Source organism: Polypterus senegalus, chromosome 3 (assembly GCF_016835505.1).
Source record: "Polypterus senegalus isolate Bchr_013 chromosome 3, ASM1683550v1, whole genome shotgun sequence".
Classification (NCBI taxonomy): domain Eukaryota; kingdom Metazoa; phylum Chordata; class Cladistia; order Polypteriformes; family Polypteridae; genus Polypterus; species Polypterus senegalus.
The window spans coordinates 216041805-216061786 of record NC_053156.1 but is presented as its reverse complement, the minus strand read 5'-3'; the positions used below and the strand labels follow the sequence as shown (position 1 = coordinate 216061786).

The window sequence follows — 19982 nt, the reverse complement described above, 5'->3', positions numbered from 1 at the left end:
AAGACTTCATTGATGTCTGTCAGACAACAGCTTTGAACAGCAACTTGAAATTACAATGCGTCAGTCTGTTGCATCTACATTATCTGTACCAAGAAACTTGCCATCACAAAATGATGACAAGAAACTGGATGCATCAGTAAAAGCTGAAATGGCGGTGTTTCAGAGCAACGGCAAGTGCGGGAGTTGTTTAGAACAAGTGTATCAGTATCTGATGACTGTGCCGCCTACTTCAGTGGAGGCAAAGCGTGTTTTCTCAGCGGCTGGCTTACTCTGTACAAATGTGCATTCTCACCTGGACGACCGCATGCTGGACATGTTGTGCTTTCTATGCTCTTATTACTGCAACTAACTAGATACATGTACTTATATGACAGCATGAACTGCTTGTGGATAAGGTTATTCTTTTATTGGTGTCAACATATTGCAGTAGTTTTATTAAAAATAAGTGTCGGTCGTTCTAAAACCATTCACATGTGAGATGCCCGTGCACTATGTCATCCCCAGGCGCCAAGGATTCCCGAATTCCTGGGAATGGATAAACCCGTCTGGGAATGGATTCCCTACTGTACTCTGCTATTTAACACTGCTGGTTAAATGTAACAAATGAAGTGACAATAATTACCAGCATTTAAAACCCTTAAATTGAAAAATACAATATATTGTAAAGTCATTGAAAGAAACAGAGATTAAAATCCATATGGTCTGAGGGTAGAAGCTTCTCCTCAGCTTCTTGGTCAGGGCCTTATGGCTATAGAGGTATTTTCTTGACAGTAATGACTGAAAATGTTTAAATGCTTGGGTGAAAAATGTAAGCAACAACTTATTTTGCTGTCATCTTGTCCTACGCCAGTGGGTATATGTCTTGCAGGCCAAGCCATCATTAGGACTGCTGCTTTATAGATCCAGTAACCTGATTTTGAATAGTAGCCTGATTACAGTATGTGTGGAATTCACCCACACAAACATATACTCACACTTCCCACCAAAGGTTTTGGGACAAAGCCACATTTTTCTGGGATTTACCCCTCTGCTCTAGGTTAAAACTATAAATCAAACAATTCAGATGTGCTTGAAGTGCAAATTGCAGACTTTAAGGGTATTTGCAGACATTACCATAAAACCATGTACAAATTACAGCACATTTTATACAAGGTCCTCCCATTTGAGGGCATCATGATGTTTGGAAAAATCGGTGTCATAGGTACTTGTGATTAATATCCCACGCACCATGGAGGCAACTGTATAAATATTAGTCACTCGTCGACCGATAGAAACTATAAAAGTGTTTCTCAACTGTTTATTGTGCTGCAACTCAGTTCTGCTTTTTTAAATTCATTGACAACCCACTAGCAGATATTGAAAACTGTCCCCTTGGTGAAACGAGCACATCTGGGTGTGCCCCTTGGTAAAACAAGTTCACATAGAAAGAGGGAAACATATTGCAAAGTGCTGCCAGTCGTTTAGGTGACCCAGCTGCAAACCAGAGGAATCAAACCAGGTCGCAGTGGATGATTTAAAACTGGCTTAGGTGACCCACCATGACCCACTCACCAACCAACGGCACATCTCACAATCCACCAGTGGCATGACCAAGTGGCTGAGGAGCACTACCTTACATGAACCCTCTGTGCGGACTCCCAAGACGTGGATATTGGTTTGTGCTACTATGTACCGGCGGATAAAGTATGCCTACCAGTGACCCACACAAGGCAAATAGACCTTGCCTCTTCACTTTCTACTCTTAGGTTTGCTTTCTTTGTAAAGCTAAATGGAAAGATTGATCAACAACTGGGAAGCCAGGGTCTGTCTATACTCATACTTGAGTGCTGCGTTTACTGTACATTTGTAATTTAACTTTTGATTTTAAAAATTCAATTAGATTTTACTTGTTTTTCTTATTGCATTGATTCTTTATTTTAATTTCTTTTTCTTCTATACAAGTTTTCAAAATCTGGAAACTACTTTAAAATTAGCATTTTCACATGTATGTAGCAATGATAAATTTTAGGAATATAACTGGCCAGTAAAAGTACATTATTTTTAAGTTAACTGAATATTCAAATGCAAAACATCATAAAGTTACATTTTTTAATTAAACTGGATCTTAAAGTCTCTCCTGTTTTACTGCTATATGCCATATCATATAAAAGAAACCATCCAAATTTGGATGACTTTGCTATGGAAAACAAGGCAACAAAGCACATGTTGTTAGCACATTAAGACTTTTATATAAACAAATGTGAAAAATGCTTATAAGAACTTAATGCTCTCTGTTGTCATAGTGATCAAAAATGTATTAATACAGATTACAATGCCTATCCAAATTTATCAATTTTTTAATTAACTCATACAATATTAAAGAATGACTTGTTCAGAATCACTTTCTACCTGTAATTTTCTCCCAACAGTAAGTCACAAAGTTCATACATTTCTGGGAGGATTTGCAGTTAAGTAGCTGAGAAATGTTATAATCTCATTATAAATCACAATTACTTGTTCTTAAAAATACAGCTACAGAGCTCCATATTTAAAACACATTGGACCATTTCTGAATGCACATATACTTACCAGAGCTGTGTATAGAGTACAGACAAGACCTACAGCCAGCACAGCACCCCAAAGATCAAAGCCAGTAACTGGAAAAGAGAAAATAAAACAGCCAATTTAACTTAAAAACTTAAACTGTGCAGGTTACTTTGAATGAGGGGCAGGATACCCAAAACAATGTATGTTTTATTGAGTATAGGTTACGGGGCGCAATTAATGGCTGAGAATTAATGTTGTTGCCATTGAAAAATGTAGTCTGTCATTATTTCAGAATTAATATTACTTTTAATCTTGACTCAGTAATTCCTAGCATGTGATTTGTGCCACGCTACTTCATAACTGATGTAATTAACAAAATTTAACACCACAAAATGTTTTCCTTAACAGAAATTGCAGATTAGATATTTGAGTGGATATAAATACACATTGTGCTTTTGGAATTTCAACATTTTATCAATTTCTTCACGTCATTACTATCTTCATCTACTGTTAGATAGATAAAGCATTCAAACATCAGAACAAAGTTCAGCTAAAACAGAGGCTCCAAAAATGCTTAATATCAGACTAAATCAGTCAATTTCCTTACTAGCTTACCCACTTTGTTGAAAAACTTCACACAGATTCGAATCATTGTACTTTTTTTTGATAAAACATTTTATTAATTACGTCTTGTTGTTTTTGATGGTATGTTTTCATTTTAAGGACTTTAAATAATCAGCAAAATGAAAAGAAATAAATACTTGAAATATATCACTCCGTTTGTAATGAATCTATATACTGTATGAGTTTCACTTTTTGAACTGAATTACTGAAATAAATTAACTTTTCAATGATATTCTAATTTATTATATCTATATAGCACATTTCTAACTGTTATATGTCTTTCTAACTCTCTACATCTGTTAATGGCAATTTACTTTTAGTGTCCTTTTAATTAAGGCATACACTATAAATTATCATCACTGGTTCAAAATATAAGACTACTGCCTGATTAAGTTTAATAGCAAGATCTTTTTGCTTCAGCAGAATTCTTTTTCTATTTAGGTTAATAGATAGATAGATAGATAGATAGATAGATAGATAGATAGATAGATAGATAGATAGATAGATAGATAGATAGATAGATAGATAGATAGATAGATAGATAGATAGATACTTTATTAATCCCAAGGTAATATTATAACATCCTTATTTCTTCAGGGGGCCTGGTGAAGGTGTGGTTATCACGTCTGTTAAAACACTGTTATAATATTGTTTCCAATTAAAGAAAGTACTTAAATTACCATGGTGGCCAGGTAGCCATCTTACCTGCATTGAGAGCAAGAGCAGGAGCATAAAGTACCACACCCATGTAGATAACCTTGGAAACAAATGAAAATTGTGATAGACATTAGTATTCATAGGCATGTTAAAGTTACCAAGGCAGAAAATACTGCAAACTTATCTATACCATTTCATCTTAATTAAAGAATAAGTTTGGCATTTTTCAAGTCAGTTATTTTTTCACATACACAGCATATATATATGCAAAAATCTATACAAAAAAAACCCATCATCTGCACTGGTCCTTTACAACTGAGGTAATGGTGGGCTAACATTCTTCAACAACCATAGGAAAACCATGTACTGAAATTATGGGGTAATGGATAACTTTGATTTATGAATAAAAACAGAAATGATTTAAAAGCTGTATTATGTTATTGTGAAGATTTGCCACCTCTAATATTGCATTTTGTTTAAAGATCTGAGGCCATTCATTGCATAAAAAATCCAAAAATAAGACAATATTAGAACATGGCCAAATACTTTTTCACAGCATTGTAAACAATGAACATATGTGGAAATATGAAAACTATGTAAATGTTAAGTGGAGAAAACACTATCCTAAGCATTACAAACTGGTTTTAAATCATATTTGGCCAACTTACCATTTGAAAAATAAAAGTGACTGTACCACATATTCTTGTGGCTGTATTGAAACGTAGCTCCAGATACTGAAAAGAAAGACAGGGTGGGGGTAAAAAATAAAAATAAGTAGGTAAAGAGTCCTCATTCATTAAATATTCACAGTCCAAACATAAAAAGAGGTATTTATACTTCCTAGTTTCCACCTTTGAAAACGAGACAAAATTAAGGCATAATACTATTAACATCACTGCTTAGATACTTTCAGTGAAGAGTTAACTTCTCTATGTCTGCACAGTTTTTTCCTCTAGTTTCTTACCATAGTCAAAAGATGTGCAAGTTGTGATGACTGGCAAAACTAAACTGTCCTGTATTAATATGCTATGTACATGTATATACATTATGTGTTTACACTATTATGGACTGGAATTAAGTTCAGGTTTTGTTCCTGTGTTGTCCTGATGCTATCTGTATGGGTTGCAGCATAAGGGGACACTGTAATTGAATAAGGGGACAGGAAATGAATGGATAATCGGAAGAACAATTTAGTATATGTGCATTAACCTCACCTTCAATGGAAGGGGGTAGAAAATAGCTTAATATGCTTTTTATTTATATGAAAATTAATCTGCTACCAAAAAAGTAAGGCTCCCTCTAGAGATCATGTTTTCAGCATCTACAAAAGAGTACAGGTATGATATAATGTAACAACCTTTCTTACTATATACCACTATACTGTAATTTATAATATAGTACAGAGAAATCATGTAATAGTGAGAATAATGTTTAGATTTTTTTTTCCAATGTCTACTAGATTCTGTAGGAATCCAAAGCCTTTCTTATTACCTCTCCCCATTATGAAGCCATTCACGGATGTAAAAGCATTACACTCTTTAGTAATTTTTTTTTTGTTTTTATGATGACATTAAGCTTGCCAACCAAAGGTATTTGGTCTCGTCCGATGCAAGAGATGGACGTCTGAAGTGGAGCTCCACTAGCAGCGGTGTTATTTTTCATATTATTTGCTTATTATCCTGAGATATCCTGTATCTATTCAACCCAAGGAGACTGCTACAGTATATATGTAAGCATATATAAACATGGCCAACAAGAAAGGGGGTCTGAAAGAATCGAAAACTAAAGCTGCACCCAAGCTAAGATCAGCAAGCCCTAGCTCAAGATACGGCTTTTCAGAGAGAGACCTGGATCAGATGGGCGAAAGTACGGACTCCTCGGGACCACGGTCCGCTATATCGTCGCCGGCTGAAAGTGAAAAGGGTAGCGAATGTACGATCGTGAGTGCAGTTCTCGATAGCTCACCGATCGGAGAAGAACACCTGAAACTGGAAAAGGCCATACAGTCTGCGATCTCAATTACTGCACGCAAGCCGGGAATAGCGGGGACACTGGCTACAGTAGAGCCTGACGCTTCACTTTCGGTACAAGAAAGCACAATTGAAATGTCTAAACTGCAGGTGATGTTCGCTGAGCTCATACAAGATATAAAGAATACCGAGAAGGCAAATGAGAAAGCAAGGGCAAAGGCACATGAGAGACTGAAACAGGAATTGAAAGAGGAGTTGCTGGAATTGAAACAGGAGTTGCAACAAGCGAACGAAACGCAGCGGCTGATGCTACAACAGGCAAATGAAAGGCTGTGACAAGAAATGCAAGTGGAGATGCGACAGGTGCTGGGTAAAATTGAAATGCTTACTGATCAATTGGAGGATCTCAAGGAGACATTCACGACTAGGATTGAAATAGCCGAAAATTTAGCTACCAGTGCTAAAGAAAAAGCAGAAATTGTCAGCTCCGAATGCAAAAACTCGGAGACAGACTGGCTGCTTTGGAAGATGGAAGTAGAAGGTATAATGTCAGAATTGAAGGTCTGCCTGAGAATCGAGAAAGTTCAAACCCTGTGAAATTCGCAGCTGAACTTTTTTCTAAAATAATCGGGGACGACTTTAAAGCAGAATCTGAGATAGCAGCGCTTACACGCGTGTGATCAAACACCGTTAGACCCAGACCCAGATCTTTTATAGTTCGTTTTGAACGATTATCATTTAAGCTAGAGGTGATGGCACTCCTCAGAAACAAGGAAGATATTATATATGAAAATAACCACATTCGTATCTTCCTGACTTCTCTCCAGCAACAGCTACTAAGTGCGCAGCCTTCTACAACATTAAACAGCAGTTACGGCAAGCCAGCGTCAAATACAGCCTCTTGTATCCGGCAAAACTGAAAGTGGAATGGCAGGGTCAATTCTATGTCTTCGCTAGCAAGGAAGAAGCAGAAAAGGAATTAAGAAAGCTGATCCGGGACTATTCTGATACATAATAGTGAGTCATGGCGTTAATGATAAAGCATGGATTAATAATCTGCTGTCTGATCTATTCGTTTTAAAATACGGGTTTTTATCAGCATATATTCTCATATATTCTCATTATTACTTAGTATTACTAGGGCTATCTGTTTATGTTTTATTGTGCTTAATTACTTTTTCTTTTTTCTTTTTTTTTTTTCTAATTATTTCATCTCTACCCTAAACGAGACTGTTCAATATCATACCCTTGGTTTATTGTTATTGCTATTACTGCATTAAGACTTGTTATGCTTATTCTGGACACATTTTAACACCATCACCGGGTTTATTATCTGGGTGTATCATCTTAATGCACTAAAATTGCTGAAGACTATATATATATTTTAAGTGCAAAATTTTTTTTTTTTTTTTTAAAGACTATATTGGTAACAGATATCTCTATCTTTTAACCCTAAAGCGCTGCATTGGGGCTTGTTTGCTTTGGGCGTGCTCTGTCTCTGGGTATGTCAGAGGACTGGGACTGTGTGAAGTGGGTTTTAGCCTCACTTGGGGAGGCAAAAAGGGAGGGGGGGTTTTAAGGGGGGGAGAGAAGGAGAGCAGGCTTGATCTATACCTAATCTATCCTATTAATCTTTATAATTATAACTACCAACGTAATAATAAGCTGCATGGCAACAACTCTAGGGGAAATAGGAAATTAAGACCTAAGCTGTCTCACTTCCAGTTAAGACTATAAAATGACATCAAAAACTCAGAATCAGTGTCTCCATGATGGGACAGTTAACCGTAAGCTGGAATGTTAAAGGCCTGAATCACGAATTAAAGAGAAAGAAAGTACTCTCTCACCTAACAGGTCTAAATGCTAAAATAGTATTTTTACAGGAAACCCACTTACTAAGCAAGGATCAGTTCCGGCTGCAAAAAGACTGGACTGGCCAAATGTTCCATTCTAGTTTTACAAAGAAAACTAGAGGTGTGGGAATTCTCATACATAGAACAGTACCATTTGTAGCATCAGATGTAGTATTGGATCCTGAAGGGAGATATGTAATGGTCATGGGAGACTTATCTAACTGTAAAATGATTTTGATAAATGTTTATGCACCTAATGTTGATGATAAGGAATTTATACAAAATTTATTTGCATCCATTCCCAATCTGAACACTCATAAAGTTATAATGGCTGGGGACTTTAATTGTGTTCTAAATCCATTTTTAGATAGGACTTCCTCCACAGGGGAGTTTAACACCAAAGATAATTACAAAGTTTATAACTGATCACAACTTATCAGACCCCTGGAGGTTTTTAAACCCAAATTCAAGAACATATTCTTTCTACTCACCAGTACATCATTGCTACTCAAGGATTGATTACTTCTTTATAGACAATAACTTCTTGCCTAAGATTAAATCTTGCAAATACGATGCTATTGTTATTTCTGACCATGCACCTATGATCTTGGAGCTAAAATTACTAAGCCCCATACACTCACCGCAGATGGCCTCAACCCGCTTCTATTAGCTGACGAGAATTGTACTGAATTTATATCCAAACAAATCAAATTCTTTCTAGAGACAAATACATCCCCGAGATCTCTGCAGGAATACTCTGGGAAACTCTTAAGGCCTTCTTAAGAGGACAGATTATCTCATATCTTTCCCACAGAAATAAATCCGAAGCCAAGAAAGTAGCAGAGATAAAAGCGAAATTACTAAAATAGATGAAGAACACCCAGACTACCAAGCGAGACTCTACATAGGAGGAGGCAGGCTCTACATTCAGAATTAAACCTCTTGACAACTAAAGAAACTGAACAACTAATTTACAAATCCAGACATCATTACTATGAACATGGAGAGAAGCTAATAAGCTTTTAGCTCAACAAATTCACAAGCAAGAAGTGCAACGCAATCTCGTAATCACCAACACGAACGGAGATAAAATCGTCGAACACAAAAATATAATGCACACTTTCAGAGACTACTATAAATCCCTATATACTACTGAGTTTAAAGAAGACAATACACAATCTAATGCATTTCTGGATACATTACAGATACCACAAATAGACGCTTTTAGTGTGGAGGAACTTGATAAACCTCTGGCGTTATCAGAATTACTAGATGCTATAAAGTCACTCCAAGGGGAAAGCAGCAGGCCCTGATGGCTACCCTGCAGAATTTTACAAGAAATTCTCCGCTCAGCTAGCTCCCTCCTATTAGCAACATTTACAGAAGCCAGAGATAACCAATCTCTTCCACAAACCTTTCGCCAAGCACTAATCACTGTTTTCCAAAACAAAATAAGGACTTATTACAATGTGCATCATACAGACCAATTTCACTTCTGAATAACGACGTTAAAATACTCTCTAAAATCATAGCTAGAAGGATGGAGAAAGTGCTCCCTCGTAATATCACAAGACCAAACTGGATTTATTAGGGGCCGACACTTATCTTCAAATCTTCGACGCCTGTTTAATGTAATATACTCACCAACTAAATCAAACACCCCAGAAATATTATTATCATTGGATGCAGAAAAAGCATTGACATGATTGAATGGAAATACCTTTTACTACATTGGAGAAGTTTGGGTTTGGCCCAACATTTGTGCATGGATTAAATTACTGTATACTAACCCAGAAGCTTCAGTTTGCATCAATAACATTTGCTCAGACTACTTTAAACTAGAGCGTGGCACTAGACAAGGATGCCCTTGTCACCTGCTGTTTGCATTGCCATTGAACCACTGGCAATACATTGTCGAAATACTGATCAGATAAAGGGGATTAGCAGAGAAGGACTGGAACAGAAAATCTCATTATATGCAGATGATATGGTACTGTATATATCGGACCCAGAAAATTCTGTGCCTGCAGTCTTAGCAGCACTCACAGAATTTCAAAAGATCTCTGGTCTCAGAATTAATCTGAATAAAAGTGTACTCTTTCCAGTGAATTCTCAAGCATATAATATTAGATTAGATACCCTACCTTTTATCATTGCAGAACAGTTTAAATACCTAGGGTAAACATCACAAGTAAACATAAAGCTCTTTATCAACAAAATTTCACGTCTGCATGGAAAAAATTAAACAAGACTTGCATAGATGGTCAACCCTTCATCTCACACTAGCTGGAAGAATTAACACTGTTAAGATGAATATTCTTCCTAAGCTCCTTTTTATTTCAAAACATCCAATATACATTAATAAATCATTCTTTAAGCAATTAGATTCAACAATAACCTCATTTATTTGGAATTCAAAACATCCACGCATCAAAAGAGTGACCCTACAAAGACAAAAGGCAGAAATGGGCATGGCTCTACCTAACTTCCAGTTTTATTACTGGGCAGCAAATATACAGGCGATAAGAACCTGGACACAAATAGAAGAACATACACAGGCTTGGACCGCAATAGAAGTAAAATCCTGCAGTACTTCTTTGTATTCCTTGCTCTGTGCTCCAATAAACACACGTTATCGGCAATATACAAATAACCCAATTGTGCTCCACTCACTTAGAATCTGGAACCAATGTAGAAAGCATTTTAAGACGGAGAAGCTTCTATCTGTGGTACCTCTGCAAGAGAACCACTTCTTTCAGCCTTCACAAACATATGCAGTTTTTAATATCTGGAAAAATTTGGAATTAACTTGCTTAGAGATCTTTATATAGACAACGTCTTTGCATCCTATGAACAATTACATTCCAAATTTAACATTCCAGCTACACATTTCTTTCACTATCTTTCAAATCTGGAATTTTGTTAAACAGAACCTTCCAGATTTTCCTCATCTTGCACCCTCATCCATGCTGGGAAAAATATTGCTCAATCTCAAGGACTTAAACTCCATCTCTACAATATATAAAATCATTTTACAAATCCCTCCCTTTCAAAGATCCAAGAGGACACTGGGAAAAAGATCTCTCAATTAATATATCAGAAAAGGAGTGGAAAGTAGCAATGCAGAGAATTCACTCGAGCTCCATATGCGCAAAAGCATACAATTATACAACTTAAAATTATATATCGAGCACATCTGTCTCGACTAAAACTCTCCAAAATGTTTCCAGGGCATGATCCAACCTGCGAACGTTGCAACCAAGTCCCAGCCTCACTGGGTCACATGTTCTGGGCCTGCACCAAATTAACATTACTCTGGACAAAAATTTTTAATTACCACTCAGACAGCCTTGGACAAGCCTTAAATTTTACACCATTTGGCTTGCTCTCTCTCTCTCAGGGGTGGGGATCGATTTGTTCTTAACTCACTTCTTCTTTTTGTAAAAACCTGATTGCTTTGTATGGATTGTAATAAAATTAATTAAATAAAATTAAAAAAAAAGCTCGCCAACCAAATGAAAGTGATGTTACCAGACAACATATCACTTTCTACAGCCACTGTGAGAAATAAAAGTTTAGTACTATGTAAATTAACTACATAACTGGGGATAAAATTGCAAGTTGTATATATGGGAATAATTATTACTTTAACATGTTGTTTTAGCATCAATCAACACCTTTTATTGGCTAACTAAAAAGATTACAATATGCAAGCTTTCGAGGCAACTCAGGCATCTTACCACACAAACTTCAAACAAACATGCCTAATACTTAGTTACTAAATGCTTTAAGCAAAGCAAAAAATCAATAATAAAAAATAAAGATGCAATAAAAAATACCTGGTAAACACTTGTGAGTCCGAGTCTATAAAAAATAGGGATGAATATGTGTGCAGGAATAAGTAGTCCTAGTATGTAAGATACACCAAGGAACCAGTATTCGGTACCCGATGTGTATATTTCAGCAGGAACACCTAAAATTGCTACAGCTGACTGAAATGTAGCAAGAAGTGAAAGTGCCACTGGAAGAAAGTGCATGCTGCGGTCTGCCAATAGGAACTCCTGAGTGGTCTGCTGGCGTCCCCCACTAAATGCATAGTAAAGTCCAATTCCTGTTGATAACAGAAGGAGGAGTGCAAAAATGACATAGTCCAGTGTGGAGAAATGCATCTGCACCATGACTACTTAAATATAATTTCCACAATCCACAGAAATGAATGCTAAAATAAAAACCACAATCTAAAGCAGCTAAACAGCATGTTGTCTTCTGTGGGGTAAAAGATGGGTTCCATTCTGTCTCTGAAATTGCTGGCCAGGTCACCAGAGATTACAGAGCTGCAAAAGAAAAAAAAACATTTTATAAACATACACTATTTAGTCATCAACCACACAAGCACAAATACTGTTTGTGGGTGTGAAGTAAATAAACACACATAATCAATTCCAACATCATAGACAGTGTACTTTTAGATGTAATTACCTCTCTCACATTAATCGAAAGCTAAACTGGCAACAGCATCATTTGTGTGTATAATGATATTAAGTTATATCAGTTTTCAAGTTATATCAGTTCTGTTTACTGAATGGCGCACTTTGTACCTCACTGATTGTCCCATCAGACTCCCTGTTCAAACATATAATTCAGGAAATCGGGGTGTGCCAGTTGGTCATTTATCTTACCTGAATAAATAACAAAAATAACTTATGGTAGAAAGTTATACTAGTACAATCTTACTTGGGGATAAATAATGATGGTCACTCTAGTTAAATAAATGTTCAAATGCCTTTTCATTTTTACACAGTGCAATTTATTTATTAAAAAACTGCTTGTATGGAATCTTATTTGATTTTAATAAAATCAATTAAATGCTTATAAAAACTGCATTTTTATAAACAGTACTAATAACTTCACTATGAACAAATCACAAAAACAATTGTTTCAAATAGCTTGTATTGAATAATTTAACATACCCCTCCCATCATTTAAACAAATGATGCAAATTAATATTTAATACAAACATTTTAATGCGAAACAGTACCCCATAAATAACAAATGACAAATAAAGTAACTATTTGTAAAAATTAATCATAAAAAATATGGCAGAACAGAGTAACCAATTAAGCAAATCCACCAATAGTCAGATATTACATGAATAAGGGCATGTCACCAGTTAACAGTCTAAGTTAAACTATTCAAGAAATTTCAATTCACACAACCCATACTTGTGTCTGGGGAATAGGTAGGTTGCACAACAACACAGCCAACAGTCCTGAGTTGAAGAAAATATTCTTTTATTATAAACAGTACCTTACACATGTTATTTTTCAATAACACATTCACAATTCTTATTTATTTTATCCTCCAACATTCTCCTCAGGCAAGTTTTGACCTTTTCCTCCTGACTCGGACCCCATGAATGATGTAGGGCGGCTCCTTTTATTCAGGACCCAGAAGAACTTCGCATGTCAGGATTCTACATGGAGTAAACGCAAAAGGTAGGAAAAGCAATTCCCTGCAGCTCTCCCTGGTGGCACCCACGGGACCCAGCAGGGCTTCCCAACTGGACTACAGCTCCCAGCACACCCTGGAGGTGTGTGTATGGATACATCAGTCCAGGAATGCTGCTACCCAGTACAATAGGCAAGAATACAGTTTTCAAATGTGGTCTCCACATGTCCAGCTAAAGCACTGATCATCCAAGCCAGGCAAAGGTCTGTTGTCCAGCCCTACATGATTGGGTCAAGGAAGCACTATTCTCATTATCATTGGCTCTTTGTGGTGTCTGCCAAAATATGGATGGAATGAATTACAGTATATTGAATTTCTGTCGACTATGGCTTATGTTTCTATTAAGATAGTTATTTCACAATAATTACCTATTGTTTTATCATCCAGCCCTAGATGTACTGTACATAGTCAAAAACAATACTTAGTACTAAGGAGCCCAACGTGTTGCAAAAAAATATCCCCTACACAAATTACAGGGCATCATTATGCATCATTATTCAGGGACATAGCAGTGGTAGGTACATTAAAGCACTCAAAATGTCTATTTTGTTGCACATTCCTTGCATGCAATGACTGCTTGAAGCCTGTGAAGTCAGGTGCTGACTGTCTTCTCTGGTGATGTTCTGCCAAGCCTCTAATGCAGCCATCTTCAGCTCCTTGTTGTTTCAGGTGCTTGTCCCCTTAAGTTCTCTTCAGCTTTTGGAAGGCATGCTCAATTGGATTTAAAGCCGGGTGACTGGCTTGGACATTCAAGAATTTTCAATTGAGTTTGGAGGCATTTACTGCAATTTCAGGAGATGTTTCTATACATCTCAGAATTCATTTTGCAACTGCTGTCAGCAGTTACATAATAAAGATAAGTGTGCCAATACTTGTGGCAGCCATATTTGCCCAAGCCAGAACACCCTCAACACCATGTTTAACAAATGATAATATGCTTTGGATCTTGGGCAGTTTCTTTTCGTCTCCTAACTTTATTTCTGTCATTACCCTGATAAAGGTTAATGTTTCATCTAATTTGTCCACAAGACCTTTTTCCAGAACTCTGCAGGCTCTTAAGTACTTTTTTGCAAACTGTAATCTGATCATCCTGTTTTTTTGACTAACTAGTGGTTTGCATATTGCAGTGTTGCCTCTATATTTCCAGTCATGAAGTCTCCAGCAGATACTAGTTTTTGACACATACACAGCTTCTTTGACTTTCACTGGCACAACTCTTGTCCTTATGATGAACAAAGGCAATTACAGACTCCAAAGGGTAGAAGCAAGCCTAGGTATCTTACACCTGCACTAACGAAGCAATGAAACACACCTGAGTAATCACAGACACATGTGATGCCAATTGTCCCAAACATTATGGTGCTCTGAAATGTGGGGAACTAAGTATAAAATGTGCTGTAATTTCTACATGGTGAGACCAAAATGTATGAAGATATTCTTAAACTAAAGTCTGCAATGTGCACTTTAATCATGACTGAATTGTAATTTTGGAGCAGAGGGATACACCAAGAAAAATTGTGTCTTTGTCCCAAATATTATGAAGTTCACTGTGTATGGGAAAATGCTGAACTAATTTCCTTCTTTGCTAATGCATGCCTTTAATGTGTGAATTTACTGATACAATCTCTAGGAAAGCCCACAAGTGTGAGAGAACTAATGTGCTATGTGCACACTGCTTAAAAAAAGGGTTAAGACTTTTAAATGGGTTTGAAATGGCATGTTACTGGGCCTGCAGACATTCCAGAATGGGTGTAGCAGGAAAAGCAACTTTATTAGGAGATTCAACTATGACAGCATTATTATCAATAACTGATGACCACCCAAAAATACAAGTGGCTAGTATTTTTAACATGGTCAAAAAACATAGTGAGGATGACATTATGTAACAAATCTATTTATTATAAAAGGAAATCCTGAGGCAAGACTTTTTCAAAGAAATAATTTCAAGTCCCGTGAGACGAGACTTTGGCCATGAGATTTTTTTTCCAAGTCACACCCTCCTCTCAACCATATTCAACCATGGGAACAGGCCTCTTACATCTCATACGTGTGAATGCTTTTGAGATACACAGTTCCAGCTATCTTAGCTCTTATAAATGTTTACGTTTTCCTCAGGTTCCCTCTAGTTAGCCAAAAAATAAGGTCTGAATAAATTAAAAATAACTATATATTCAAATTATATTTAAAATTAGGTTAACTATTCTAGGTGTTACTTATTTGTAAGTGCTTTTTTATAAGTTACGTTTATTATAACTAAATGGGCAACTTAAAATATAAAAGCTTTAAAGATCCTGCATAGGTGCACTCTATAAAAAAGAAGAATCTGCATAGCTGTCTTGTCTCAGTTTACAATTGACAACTGGGTGAGCAAAACTTGTTAGGATAGTGACTCATTTATATATAAATATAAAAAAAAAAAATCAGCCACGAAAAGGGGCTGAAATCTTTACAAGCCAGGTGTGTTAGCACCACAATTCTCTATATGATTATGAATATTTTAACTTTTTTTTCTTGTGATAAGTCTGCAAAGCATGAAGCTCTAATGACAATGCTGCAAGGATACCGCTGCCTTAAAATGTAAGGGGCACTTGAAAAAAACTTTCTCAGTGTATACTAAGTGACGTGAACAAAAAGTAATATGTACACTACCTTGTGTAATACACATACAAAGCCGAGACAAAATTTCCCTTTTGTTGCTTAAACAAGCTAAATTCAGTCATTATTTTAATTTTCCCCAGCTAACTGGCTTTTTGCTCCTTGAAAACAGAGGTCTATTTCATTCATATAAATTGAAGCACTGTGAATAAATGAATATGATAATCCCTGTGATCATTTATCACAAATTAAACTGAATGAAGTGTTGAATTGTAATGAACTATAAATGTTTAGACCAATATTAGTTTTATTTAGCAGACATTTTATAAGCAATAAATTTGTGTAAAATGAGTCTGAGTGTTTATCAGGAAGATACTAGGTTGACAGACATTACAGAACAAAATTTTGAAGAAAATGAAAGTGTACAATGCTTAAAAAAATAGATGGTGCAAAACAGACAGATATTGAGGATTATAACTTGGGAAGTGTTTAGTGCAAGGTGCCACATGAGTGCTACATATGAGGCCTTCAGTCAACAATTAACAGCAAGCATTAAACTAAATGGGGTCTATTTTCTCCTTTACAGATACAGCAAAGATGTAATAAAGGTGGTCTAAATATTTTTAATTACACCTCATTGTTTTAGGAATTATGTGTCAAACAGGCAGCTACATAAGATGTGTGGTTGGTTGAGGTAGCTAAATATGCATAACTGACACTGAAGAGGCTCTTTAAAGTGGACTTTTTAAAGTGTTAAATTATAAAAGAAACGCACAAATTATGACAGTTACTTTCCTTTTCTATTAGTAAGAATGTCTTAACATAAAACAGTCAACAGGATCAAATGTAGAATAATAATTTTAGGTTCCCACAGAAGTGTTTAGAATAAATGTACAGTACATCTGTAGATCAAAAAGCAGGGCAGTGGGTTAAGGGAAAAAAATCTTGTCCCAAACTTTGTTTTGAAGGGGTGTGGCTGTAAGCTTTACTAATAAAGATGAACTAACAATTCAAAATTATGAAAAGGCTGATCGTGAAAGTAATGTGCAAAAACATATCTGCAAAATACTTCTGGTTGTTGGGTTAAATTGAACGATCCTGTAAACCAGCTTGTTTGTACAATTCAATTAGAATGTACAAACATTAATAAAATGACCTTTATTTGACAAAAACTATGAGACCAACTGTCATCCTCATGTCTCTTGGTCAAGTAAACTATTCCTTTAAATCCAGTTTCAATAACTTCCTAATAAAAACTGATAATATCTCTGAGTGCTAATGTCAGAGGCCCTTGGAAAAGTATTAAAATCCCCCTGCTTATGGCACTTCCTGGTTATCTCTACTACAGGCAAAATAAAGGAAACTAAAATCAAAAATAACCTAGAAGACTGTTTAGAATGTTATTTTCAAATAACATCCAGAATTAACTTGGTAGGTAAGAGCAAACTGGTTGGAGTAATGTGATCAGACAAAAGAAGTGGTAGCCAACAGCATAGCAGACTGCATGATATACAGTAATCCCTCACTATATCGCGCTTTGACTTTAGCGGCTTCACTCTATCATGGATTTTATATGTAAGCATATTTAAATACATATTGCGGAATTTCTGCTGGTTCGCGGAATTCTGCGGACAGATGCTGTCAAGGGTTTTAAATGGTCGAAGCGCCGTGCGGGATGCAGAGGCAGATTGGCGAGTGAAGTCCCCTAGTTGTAAGATAAAACGACACAGAATAAAATCAGTACATGCTAAGATAAATCTGGTAGTTGATTATACATCATTCTTTATAAAACCCTATGCTAAAATCCCCTCAAGATTATAAATACTTTAGTTGTTACATTGCGAGTTGATCCCCATCTCTGCCACATATTAAAATTCAAGCCCTGCATTGTACGTACTTTGACATTTATGAATGCCAATAGTAGTTTGCCAAAATTATAATTGAGAAACTACTTGGATAGACCACTATTTTAAAGCTGCTGTTACGGTTAGTATTTACATATTTTATATTGTACTAGCTGATCACCCAATGGCTTTGCTCACTGAGTGGAAGGGAAAAAAATAAAATGTAGTATATAAATTATTAAACAGTAAAACATTAACATGTAAGAATTAAAGATACATTGAGCAGTACTGGAGTGCTTTCAGGTAAAGTACATTTTAAAGGCGCTATAACACAACAGGCAAGTAGCACTACCAGCAGCTTAAATGTATTTGGATCATCTCTCAGTAGCAGATCCCTTGTGAAAGGCGCTACACTATCGCTGTGGTATAGAAATGACATTTTCTATGCGATCTTGCAAATTTCTGCCTGACAACCTTACACTATGCACCTGTGATTTAAGAGAAAAATTATTCTGAGAAATGTGGACACTGCCGTTCAGTGCTTAACGGGCAGAAGGTCCAAACAATTCCCATATCCAAAACTTAACCTGAAGAGGTCGGTGCATCTTCTTAGATGTAAAACCCTCCATCTTCTTAAAAGAATTCATCACAAAAGCAACCTTGAATGTTGCGGGGTTTTAGTGACCTTAACTCACCTTAAGGGACAGTAAGTAGTCGTGCAGCGCAATTTACAAAGAGAGTTTTGCTTCGATGGCGCAGATCACACTCATTCGCAAAGATTTCCGCTCTTCCAGGAGCCGACGGGGCACTCAAAGTGTCAGAAATAGTGCGAAAAGAGAGGATGGCGCCTGAAACTGCGAAGCTCTTGACCCAGCAGAGCAGCCCGACAATCCACGTCTCTGAGCATCCACTTTGTTCTCACGGCCCCTCGCCGCTGAAGGCAGTGTCGCCTTCACACTGTTTACAGTTCAGCGCAGTTAAAAAGTAGAAAGACGCAAAGCTGTTTTCCTCATCTCTTCTACTATCAAGTACTGCCAATTAAAAAAAAGTTATAATGTGGCAGTTTCCGCGTCAGTCACGTGGACGATTAAATAAAATTTCTCTGGTCAGAACACGCCTGGCAGCAGACTGCTCAGCACTAGTGTCCAGAGAGGAGGGCTGGGAGAGAGCGATGCGGGGCGTACTTCTATGGGATTGATTGGCGTGTTTGTGTTTACTTCTTTTCAATATCAGTAAAATAACTCTCACACAAATAATAATTCGTAAAGACAATATAAAAATGCCGTCCACAAACGAAGTGATTAGTTCCTATATTATAATATGTTCTGTGTTCATACGTAATTTCCGTTTCGCGTGGTCATATATAATTTTCGTTTCAAATGCGAAAAGAATTATATATATATATATATATATATATAGGATAGAAAAAGGCACAGTATTGTTCACTGTAACAGTCACAGTACTTTAATAAAAAGCCATTGAATGGGATTTCTGTTTTTGCTATAGTATCAAAAGGTACTGACTTATCATAAAGTTCCACTGGTATTGGTATCGAGTACATAAATTCTGGTTTTGTGAAATCCCCAGCTGTAAGTATACAATTGAATGACATGACATGTGGATTATGCAACACGAGTAACGGAAGATTTTTTATGGCTGCTTCTGATTTTGTTTGCAGTTGTCCTGCTCTGGTCATCATAGGCTCTCGTTCAATTAGAAACACTGTTATCAATATTCTCCATGAAAACATGACATCACTAAAAACTACATAAGGTAAGTAAAATTAAAAGTGTTTGGGTTGAGAATTCCTTTAAGCTATTAGAATAGAGAATACAAATGAATAAAAGGACAGCAATTACAACATTTGCAATACAGTTATCTGTACCAAACTAAAATACAGCACAAGTAGCAAGCTAAAGAATGCATCCCAACCTAAATTATATTGCGAGTAAAGTTAGTAAAATGTTATGTATTAAGCGCCTAACACAGCGATTCACAAAGTGATGAACAGTCAAGTACAGAAATAAAATATTAAAAGAACATAAAATACAAAGACAATATTCAAGACTCCCACAGGTAGCAAAGTTAACCAAATTCCTGTCTGAGCAAATTCGTTTTAAGTTGACACAGGAACAATAGATCAATCAATACATTCCACTGATCTCAACATCAGTGAAAGACTGTTCCATAACCTCAAAGCAAAGAACTGAAATGTGCAATTCCCCATGTCTTTTGTCTGGTTACATTTAACAGCAGAATTTGGTTTGTCCATTTGCCGTGTGAAAACATCCCGGTATATACAAGTACTGCTTAGTAATTTGTTATAGTCTCTCAATTTATTGTAAGATTTAGCACCGATTAGAACTTTCAATCATGAACTACTATGGCTTTCAACCCAGTTAATA

At 36.3% G+C, this 19982-nt stretch overlaps 1 protein-coding gene across 2 annotated transcripts in view; it reads right to left on the bottom strand.

Moving 5' to 3' along the window:
* slc5a6a (solute carrier family 5 member 6a) overlaps window positions 1–19982 on the bottom strand; it is a 94882-nt gene that overhangs the window by 62178 nt on the left and 12722 nt on the right. For both annotated transcript variants that reach the window (XM_039748440.1, XM_039748441.1), the window contains exons 2-5: window positions 11470–11964; window positions 4476–4541; window positions 3856–3907; window positions 2569–2636 (exon numbers count right to left, since the gene is read on the bottom strand). In XM_039748440.1, coding sequence (XP_039604374.1) covers window positions 2569–2636; window positions 3856–3907; window positions 4476–4541; window positions 11470–11808 — 525 coding nt within the window. In that variant the 5' untranslated portion in view covers window positions 11809–11964. The remainder of the gene's footprint in view (window positions 1–2568; window positions 2637–3855; window positions 3908–4475; window positions 4542–11469; window positions 11965–19982) is intronic.